This window comes from Montipora foliosa, chromosome 8, assembly GCF_036669935.1.
Source record: "Montipora foliosa isolate CH-2021 chromosome 8, ASM3666993v2, whole genome shotgun sequence".
Taxonomy (NCBI): domain Eukaryota; kingdom Metazoa; phylum Cnidaria; class Anthozoa; order Scleractinia; family Acroporidae; genus Montipora; species Montipora foliosa.
In genome coordinates this window covers 47,386,896-47,396,895 of record NC_090876.1, presented here as the reverse complement: position 1 = coordinate 47,396,895, position 10,000 = coordinate 47,386,896, and the positions used below count along the sequence as shown (strand labels likewise).

The 10,000-nt window shown below is 41.6% G+C and overlaps 1 protein-coding gene across 1 annotated transcript in view; it reads right to left on the bottom strand.

Annotated features, from left to right (window-relative positions):
* The window catches only part of LOC138012853 (BRCA1-associated RING domain protein 1-like), a 31,955-nt gene that overhangs the window by 888 nt on the left and 21,067 nt on the right, over positions 1-10,000 (bottom strand). Inside the window, exons 8-14 of the mRNA XM_068859765.1 lie at positions 9,381-9,556; positions 6,902-7,040; positions 5,941-5,997; positions 5,056-5,119; positions 3,973-4,074; positions 3,119-3,237; positions 1-1,261 (exon numbers count right to left, since the gene is read on the bottom strand). The exon at positions 1-1,261 is cut by the window's left edge and continues 888 nt beyond it. Of these exons, the coding sequence (XP_068715866.1) occupies positions 878-1,261; positions 3,119-3,237; positions 3,973-4,074; positions 5,056-5,119; positions 5,941-5,997; positions 6,902-7,040; positions 9,381-9,556 (1,041 nt within the window). The 3' untranslated portion in view covers positions 1-877. The remainder of the gene's footprint in view (positions 1,262-3,118; positions 3,238-3,972; positions 4,075-5,055; positions 5,120-5,940; positions 5,998-6,901; positions 7,041-9,380; positions 9,557-10,000) is intronic.

The following is a 10,000-nucleotide window of genomic DNA, read 5'->3' as shown; positions in this document are numbered from 1 at the left end:
CTCCCTTTGAAGAGGAGGCAGACACGAATTCGGAAACGGCCTGTTTAGATGGTACAACTGCCAAGCTGATGAGAGGCAAGTCCTATTGTCGACATAAAGCATTCCCCCTTTCGGAATAATTCTCTGCGCTGAGTTTGTGTTCAAACGACAATAGGTTTGCCTTGGTTTTGAACTGCGTTTTAAAATATCCTAGAATGAAAATGCAAAAGCACTCTTGTCCCAGTGCAAAGGTTGCACCGCTTCTTTTCGTCAGCGCCGCGAAAAAATACTTTTCGCAGCTTTCAAACCACGTACAGTCCTGCAGTCGTTGAAAAACCACGAAATTTCGGTTTCCTGTTTCGAAACTAGCCGGAAGTTGTTTTTCTTGGTGCAGACAGAAAGAATGGCTGCCTGCATGAGGGATCGACATTTTCACGTGACGTCATCGCCGCCATGTTGGTGGACGAAAACTAAAGATCTCTCATCAGCTCCGTTTGTAGGTCAACCAGCAATTGTAAATTACAGCATTGTTATGTGTCTCTAAAGATTGGTAGCAAACGACCTCTAGGCCACTTTCAAAAATGCCATAATACTCTTTGTTTGCCCTCCAATATTTTGCATATTTAGCAGTTTCCAGTTTCTTTTGGGACTTTAATGGTCCCAAGAGAAAATAAAAACAATGCTTATGCAAAATTTTGGAAGGCGAATAAAGAGTATCATGGTATTTCTGAAAGTGGCCTATTGGGTGAAGAGGTGTATCTTGTCGTTTCGCACGTAAGCCGCTTCGCCCACAAACGAAGTTGATTCGCCTACAAACGTAACACGGTCATCTTGGCAATGAAGAACGTTTGGAGTTAAGTGCTCTTTAAACTGGCATTTCTTCCAGAAACGACCAAAGTTATTCTGAATCAAGGATCGCAAAGTTCGAAGCACAATCCATAAGCCAGGTCAGCGGCAATGTGCGAAGCGATTCAGTGTCCCAGATGTGTGGCTTCCTCTCCGCAAAAGCATCGTAAATGACGTACTGAGTGCAACGGTATAGCTTCGACTCTGGATTCGCATGGTATGCCACGGGAGCTAAAGTAACCGCTTGGGCAGGTACCTTGTTAGCCTTACTTGAAGTAGGTAAACACAGCGTTTCGTCAACACGTGGTTTTGGTTCGCGCGATAGAATCTTTCCCCCGCCATACCTGATCATCTGGATGAGGTCCTCCTTGGCAGGGTGGGGTGGGTGAGATTCCCCGTAAAAGAAAAATTCACAGCCGTCAAACAAACTGGGAAGCTGCAACATGGAAGATAAAGCAACTGAATTCAAAGCGTGTAATGAATTAAAGGATCACTTTGCTTCGATTTTACGCACAAGTCAAAACTAGTAAGGAAAGGAAAGGAACTTTATATACGTGTCTAGTCGTTATAGCGCTGGAGAGCTAATTGGGGACACTGTAGACTGAAATCAACATATCAAATCCGTAGGTTGGTTGTTGAGGAGGGGGATAACCGGAGTACCCAGAGAAAACTCTTCGGTGCAGAGTAGAGAACCAACAAACTCAACCAACACATGACGCCGAATATAGGAATCGAACCCAGGCCACATTGGTAGGAAGCGAATGCTCTCAACACCGAACAGAGTTACAGAGCTGACGTAATCGAGTGGACCCTTCGTCTGATCGAAGGGCGAACAGGCAGGCAGTCAGTATGGCTCCGCTTTGCTTAACAATCTTTTTGGCAGCCGGGGGATTTATCATATATCTTTATTTACCCTCGGATTTTAGAGTAGCTTGGTGTAGCTAATATCTCCGAGCATTATTTTACCCTCCCAACCATGATACAACACAGAAGACAGACCACAACACCGGGAACTACATGCCCTACTCTTTGCGACAAGTGTGCGGGTTCTTTTACGTCCCACAGGATTATGAACATTGAAGAGTTGTGAGACGGGACCTCCGGCTTATCGTCCTTATCCGAGAAGACTAGAGAGTCTAACCATTTGCAGATGTAATTACAAAGGCAGCACTTTCTCCTCAGTTATTTAAAGACCCTGAGTGTTGGTCCGGCCGGAGTTGAACTCACGACCTCCCGCGTGACAGCCCGGTGCTCAACCAACTGAGCCACTGGTGCGCGGTACAACGACTCAACATAGAGTCAAAGTTCTGTTGTAGAAGTCTACTGAAGTCGTTTCTGTGGTGTGTTTTTTGAATGCCCAATAAGTATCGTCTTTTATCAAGAGGCAATAGGATGGTTTAATGTTACCAATACAACAAAACTCAACTTATTCAATGCAAAAACTTCTTTTCCAAAGTTATAGATTTCAAATGAATCAGCATTCCAGCCATTGCCGCCGACTACATCTTTTTGTCCTCCTCGTGAAAAAAGTTCTCGTGTACTTGTGAAATGAATGATAGTAAACCTACCCTTTTACATTCAAACCAGTTTCAAAAACACATTTGAAAGTAGAAAATTTGATGTGTTTAAAAATAAAAAAAAATTAGAAGAAACAATCACTGCAACATGCAGATTACTAATCTTGATCCAAGCATCTCTAACAAATTTGGCAGTTGTAAACAGTAATAAGGTTATTCGCCACAAATATGCAGCCTACTTCAAATAACGAACACTGATGCAGAAAACCTCGTAGTGTTGGCGTGGTAGGTACTTGGTGTATTTTTTTCTATTGTTTACAACTTTTTTACACAAGGTAAAAAAACCTTCAGTAATTATACAATAAGCCTAACCTGACCCTAATCCTAACCCTGAAGGTTTTACCGTGTTTAGATAATTTTAAACAATAGATAACCACTAAATGACAAATACACCAACTATTCTCTCCAAGTCAGAATTTCTGAATTTAAAGGCAAAAGATTCCTCTCTATGGCAACCTGTTTTCCTATTTAGCCATTCCGTACCATTCTTGGCAGGATGCTCGAAACGTCTAATACCCCCATGGAAGCCACTTTACTTTTAATAACTCATTTAATACAACTTAATTTCCCCGCTTCACGCACCCACCGACTTAGCATCAAACTTCCTCGCAAGCTTTCGAGTCTGTGTTTGATGAAACCTTGTTGCGCTTTAGTTTCCAACATTCGCCGGGCCTTTAAAAAAAAAAAGAATTTTGAAGCCTTTTGAAGTTACTAACCTGTTTGACAGCATTGATGCGAGCCTTTTTGGGAGCATCCACGGCAGCATCATTGGTCCCCTTTACTTCATACGGAGATTCATCTACCCAGGTTTTTCGTCGCAAGCATTTTACCACCCCTATTAAAACGATAATCACAATGAAAGTTACATTCTATAACATGAAAGAAAGATAATCGCAGTTAGCAGATGCCAAAATGATTACCTCACAAATGCCACGACCGAGTTGTTGTTTTTTTTATATGAAGGGGGTAGTTTCTTAAGAAACTGTGGTGCTGCGTCGGTGCGGAAGTAGTATACAAAAATTTGGTTTTATCAACGGAGTTGATAATGTAAATTGACCACCGTTTAGAGATTCTAAAAGCTGAGGTTTCGAGCGTTAGCCCTTCGTCAGAGCGAATCGCTCTGACGAACCGATCCAGCGCCTTCAAGGATGTGCAAATGATCAGCAACTTGAAGTGCGTCCATTCAAGACTTAAAGCATTCAAGAACATAACCTATAGCTTTAAACGTGAGTTCCTTTTGAATTTTAAGGTGAAAAACGCTGCGGTAAATCAGTTACCGCAAAAAGGGTATCCAGCCGTCAGATCTTGAACCGCAAACTCGAACGCAAAGGCCATATCACGTGACACTCAGAGGTTTGCCGTTTTCCGAAAAATACGACGCTAAAATGTCTCTATTAGAACTCTGTGTGTTAGGTCAGCCATCGCGAACTTCCTCTAAGCTTAATTTTTGCGTTGGCTTTCATTTTCTCAATGATATTTAGGTATTTTGACCGGCGGGTTGTAATGCCAAATAACTTTTTGGAAGTTGTCAGTTTGTTTTCATTTCAAATATTTGTCGATCGATACTTACAGTCGTAGCTAACAATCCATTTTCCGGTCAGTACACCACTCAAGTACTTGATGGTCCTCGGGCAAATGCCTTTAGCATTTGCTGCTGTTATAATGTGGGTCACTAACCCAACCACAAAAACAAAGAGAAAAATTATCTAACCATTAGCGGCTCAAGGTATTAACAATGATTTTAAAACTAGAGAGTTAAGACTCACTCCAGCTAAGATTTGGACAAAAAAATCGACAAGTAATCAAGAATGAGTTCATCCTCGGAGACCCAGGGGCGGTTAGTTGGGGCGAGAGGAAATAAAAACCTGCGACGCTTCATTTCTTTGCCCGATTTATTTCCTGTCGCCCCAACTAACCGCCCCTGGGTCTCCGAGGATGGAATGAGTTAAAACTTGGAGGAAAACTTGGAAACCTGGAAGAAATTTATTTTTCAATAATCACTCGGCCATGATTCGGAAAAAAATCGAGAGCTACGTCGAAGGCTGGCATTTTCGCGATTAGGGAGTTTAAGAAACCACGACGGATACGACGACAAAAACGTCACGTCAATATAAGTTTGAGCTATTTTAAGTATTTCATGATTATTCCATCTTGTTTATATTGTACAATATGGGTAAAGTATTCTACAGCTGTATAACTAAATTGGTACGCCTGGATTTGAAGTAAAGAGAGGGAATAAAGATTTACTGATGTACGCCGTCTAAAAGTACTCACGAGTGACCACGAGTCACTTGTGGTCACTCGTAAGTACTTTTAGACTCTATCGAGAGAAGTGTACTAAATTGCGTGCGTTGTTTTTCAAGACAAATACGGGAAAGAAGTGTTCAAAAATGCGTGCCGCACGTGCAGCACGATCATTTTTTCTTCTTTTAACCAATAGTATCACTGCTTTTAGGTGTTGTCGTTGCCGTTAGCGCCAGTAAAATAGTAAAGAAGTGTATATATCAATGGTGACTTGGTGATATTCGGAGTAAATCTGAGTAAAAATGTTTCAGACAATAGTCTCTGAAAATAAAAATGAAACAAATTTACTTCTCGGAAATATTTTTCTTCCGCAACAAATGTCGCGTGGGCGAGCACAATTTCAACTCACCCGAAAGAGAGAATTCGTAAACAATCTTTGCATCGAGAGTGACTGCACAGGTTTGAAGATTTGCCTGAAAAAGATACAAATCTTTCATTTACTAGTCTCTTTGTCAAAAAAAAAAATCCCTATGTAAAACGAATAAGTAAAAGAGCTTTCTTTCCGTCACGAGTTAGCCCAAGCGATCTACTTGTTTGTTTGTTATTTATTTGTCCGAGCAGGTTGAAGTTTTGGCAGCTATTCAGCTGATGTGGACCTGCTATACCAACCCACCCATATACTCACAGAGGACAGCCACAACACCAGGAACTTCATCCTCTACTCTTCTCGAATAGTGTGTGGGTTCTTTAACGTCTCACAGGGAACTTATGAACATGAAATATATTGGTGACACGGGGCCTACGGTTTATCCCAGAAGACTTGAAAGTCTAACCATTTGCGGATGTTATTACAAAGGCACCACTTTCTCCTCAATTATTTTAAGACCCTGAGTGTTGGCCAGCCGGAGTCGAAGTCACGACCTCCCGCTCAACCAATTGAGCCACCGGTGCGCGGTGCCATCTTCCTTTGTTAAATTTTGAACCTTAGATATAGCGTTTCTCGCATTCTGAATGTTTCATTAAATCTCCGTTATCATATCGTACCGTATCGTAGCGCCAAGTGTTATCCAAGTGTGTAAACGTTTATAAATGTCTGAATAATTATTCCCATTCCCACTTGTTGGATATCAGACTGGTTATTTTAAGCGCAGAAACTCACAGTAACTCTAGTCCAAGGTATGAGTCAAGTTTTGAAATTTCCGCTGTTGAAGTTGAAAAAGAATCGTGCGATTTTCTGTTTATGATTTAACCAAAGAAATTTCCTCTATCGATCCTCGAGGAAAGAGGGATTTACCTTCTGATCGGAGCTAAGACCAGTTGCGAGAAGAATTTTAGGAGAATCAAGTGAAAACTGAAAAACAAAATAGACAAGAATTAGAAGCTGTGATAACTAAGATTTCAAATCAGATTCGTTTGTCAGGGAATAGTTTTAAGCTGCTTAATTTTTTTAATCTAAAAGAACAAGTACCAACAACGTAACTGCTTTGAGCGGGGCAGCGAGAAAAGAGACCCTTAGAAGTGACAATTCTCCCGCACAGGTCTGTTCCTACCGAGGACATCGAATGTGAGCTGGTTAGACCGAGAGGAGAGTCGCACACAAGTCGCTGGAGCTCCCATAGCTCAGTGGAGCTCATCCCGGGTTGGAAAGGACAGGGCACAGCAGTCTTAAAGCACAAGTTGTCAGGTTTCAGGTCCTTTTCTGGCCAACTCGGTGATTTTGTTGTGGGTAGATTCCACTTCATCTGCTCAGTTACCATTAGGGACTTTAATTTAGCAACAAAGCCACTTCAAAATTCTTTATGCCATTGTACGTGTTTCTCCGGCGATTATTACATCTTGTTGGTGCTGTAAAATGTTAACTAGATTGGTACCAACATTTTTGAAGGGGACACAGAGAAAGAAAGTTTCACTGCCGCCAAGACCCTGAATCTGGTTATTTCACGTTGTATTTTCGTAAAGTTCGGCAAAGAAATTTTCCTTAATGCGCGACAAAGGTACAACATATTTTTTTTCGTCTTAAAGTGTATTATTTTACGGCTAGCGATTGCCGCAACCGTTTCTTCAATTCTCTGCTGAAAATAGCTAACGAGTCTGCCTGGTGCAACTCAAGTTGACATTCAAAATAAGGTTTATTATTTGTCTGTATTATTGTTGAAAATCTCTTCAAGCGATTGATTGATCCATTGATTTGATTCATCTGTCGATCATTGCATGCTAAAATTCAAGCTTTTAGCCCCTTGCTTTTTCAAACTGACCTTTCTGCTTTCTGGTAGTGATGCAATAAGTTGTTGTGCCGATCCCTGGCTGTCGTCCGTTTTAGAGGTTGATATGGACAAGATGGTTCGCATTTCTTCAGTTGTGGCATAATCAGTTGGAATGAGTCCTCGTTTGTTTCTAGGAAGTTGAAACCTCAAATTTACATTTTTTCTGTGACATCAGGATACGAGAGACCACACTACCAGTAGATCGAAAATAATGTTGGGACTCATTCGATTGCTCTCACGACAAAGAATAAGTCCCGAAATCACAAGAAATTCCCGTCCGCAAAACACATTAAAAACACACTTGAAGATGTTCCCTTCACTACATTTTACTGAAAGTTTTTCACTAGACTCCCTAGAATGCATACAGCTGTAGCTGCCGGAATTGTTGGCGCGCGAGGCAAAATTAACAAGCGGCGAAGCCGTGCAGAGAATGAGGAGGGGCGCAACTTCTTTCCCAGGGCTTTTCACCGCGAAGAGTAGTACGAGATAGGGAGAATACCGGTATTTCACAGCGCCCCTCCCCATTATTAGAGATAGAATATGAAACTCACTAAAGTCATACATTCTAACTATTGGAAGCTTACAAATACACTGCACGCAAAGAAAAAGAATGCAACTGCGAGGACGTCATTCCGTATTATTGATCCCATGAAGCAACTGCTCTAAGTGCGTTCGTTGGGAGAACTTTGGAGGTTGGAATAACTAAACGACGCATTCATGTAATGTAATGTAAAGTAAAGTGAACTGAAGTGAAGTGAAGTAAAGTAAAGGCACTTCATTTAACGTCGGTAGTTCCTTCAGCTACGAAACTGGTATCAATGGAAGCCGACGGTGCACCCTTTACCCCCGTCCCTCTGTCAGTGCTCCGTTTTACGGCTTTTTAAAGCTATAGCTACACGGATCAGAGGAAAGTCGAAACAGACGTTGAGGTCACCGAGAATCGAACAGGGAACCTCTTGCTCCGAAAGCCGCGCACTAGCCAACTGAGCCACGCCTGCTCCTTAAAAGGTCTGAGGCTTGTGGAGTGTCGCTAAAAATGGAAAGTTTGGTGTAAGGAAGTGATGACGTCACAAAAACTAAATAGTCGAAAATCTGAAATTTCTTGAAATTGTCTGAGAGACTTTTACTAAAAAAGGTCCGTTGCCAAAAAGATCAGCGTGTTGGTGCAAAATGACTCTAAACAAACAATCACCAGGTGCGCACGATCGTCATTTGCACATGATTTGTCAAAACCGAGATGCGCATGCACGAATGACGTAATTCAAGATGGCGCTGAAAACGAAGCTCACCCTGTCCACAGGATACCTAAGTTTAGAAACTGCGTTCGCATAACGTCGAACGCAATTAAAATGGCATACAAATTCATCATCAAGTCCTCCACTGTACTTCAAGTTTGAACATTGTACGTTGTTGTGTTACTAAGGTCGTTCTCATTGGGTTGGTGGTCGTCTTCATTAGGGAGCTTAATTAAGCATGCGCGTTTCTGAGATGCAGACGGCAACCGGAAGACGGCATTTCTCGTGCCAGGACAGTGGTGTCTCCCAGATTTTTATGCGAATCATTTCTAATGGAGAAAAGATACTTAGCAATGTAAATGTGGTTGTCTAAAGACAAGTTAAAAGGGAAAACAGCTCACTTCCGGTTGCCTTTCGTGTCTCAAAAACGTGCGTGCCTAAGCTCCCTATGTGGCGCTACATGTAACTCCACGTGGCCACCCTGTGTCAGTAATCGAATGTCCTTTTAAATTCACGAAAGGAAGAATCTCTCAAAATGACCAACGCATGAGCTTTAACAAACGTACATACATGTACCTTTCACCTACAGTGTTAATTAAGCAGGAAAGGACACACCTGCACTTTTGTGATGTCGTCGACCTACTCACTCAATAGACCCTTTGCATAAATGGCGCCCAAATTTGGATAACAATACTTGATACATCCTTAGCCTCGTGTTTATGTTTCAAGACAAAGGATTTTTCTCATGAATGTGAGGCTAAGGATGTGTCAAGTATTGTTATTCAAATTTGGGCGCCATTTATGCAAAGGGTCTATGGATGCTTACACTAGGAAGGTCCAGGTGAATTCCAAGGCACACCACCAGTTTGGCAAGTGTAAAAGCAATCCACCAATCACCGTTCATTACATAGAATATAATCCTCATAACCAGAAAAAGTCTGTCACGTAAACAGGCTGAGACGGCTCTGTTACTGACCCAATTTAATTCATAGACCATTTAACAGGTTTGGCGGCCATTTTGAAATCCATTGGTTCAAATAGCTATTATGGGATTCTAAAGGGGTAAATTAGTATGCATTTGCCCCCCTTAGAATCCCATAATTGAAACAATGGATATCAAAATTGCCACCGTATCCATAAAATGGCCTATTATGAAAGAAACCACGTATACATAAGTATTGGACAAAGATGAATGTTTCCTTTCTAGCAGGAATTATTATATTCAAGGTTCCTACCGGATGTCCCGAGGAGCTCCTCTTGTAACCAAGAGCTTAGCAACTTCCAGTCTTCCATTGGTGACGGCATCGTGCAAGGGTGTGTCATGATCAAACCCTCCTGGGGTGTCAATCATAGCACCATGATCCAACAGCAGTTCAACAATGGATAGGTAGCCATGGTTACTGGCTTCGTGCTAAAAGTTAATAAATCAAATCAAATTAATAATACTTTATGAAATCAAAGGTTGGTTTTTGAGGAGAAAGAAAAACCTGAGTTCGCAGAGAAAAACCTCTCAGAGCAGAATAGAGAACCAGAATAGGGAATAGAACCCGGGCCACATTGATGTGAGGCAAGTGCTTTCATCTCCATACATGTCCAATATACACAAACGGATATGATTTGTTTGTCAAACAGATGGTCCATTGGCACCAATGGCAGGATTGGTACCAAAAGAAAATGATGTCATTCCAATGGCTGTATTGGTGCACAACAAGTTTGCTTTTACACCAAGTAGAAACACACTAATAATTATTATGGACATTGCTTGTTCTATGAGCCAACCACACAAAACATGTTCGCTTTCACCAATAGAACCATTGGAATCACCACTAACACCAATGGAATCTATTTGTGAGTA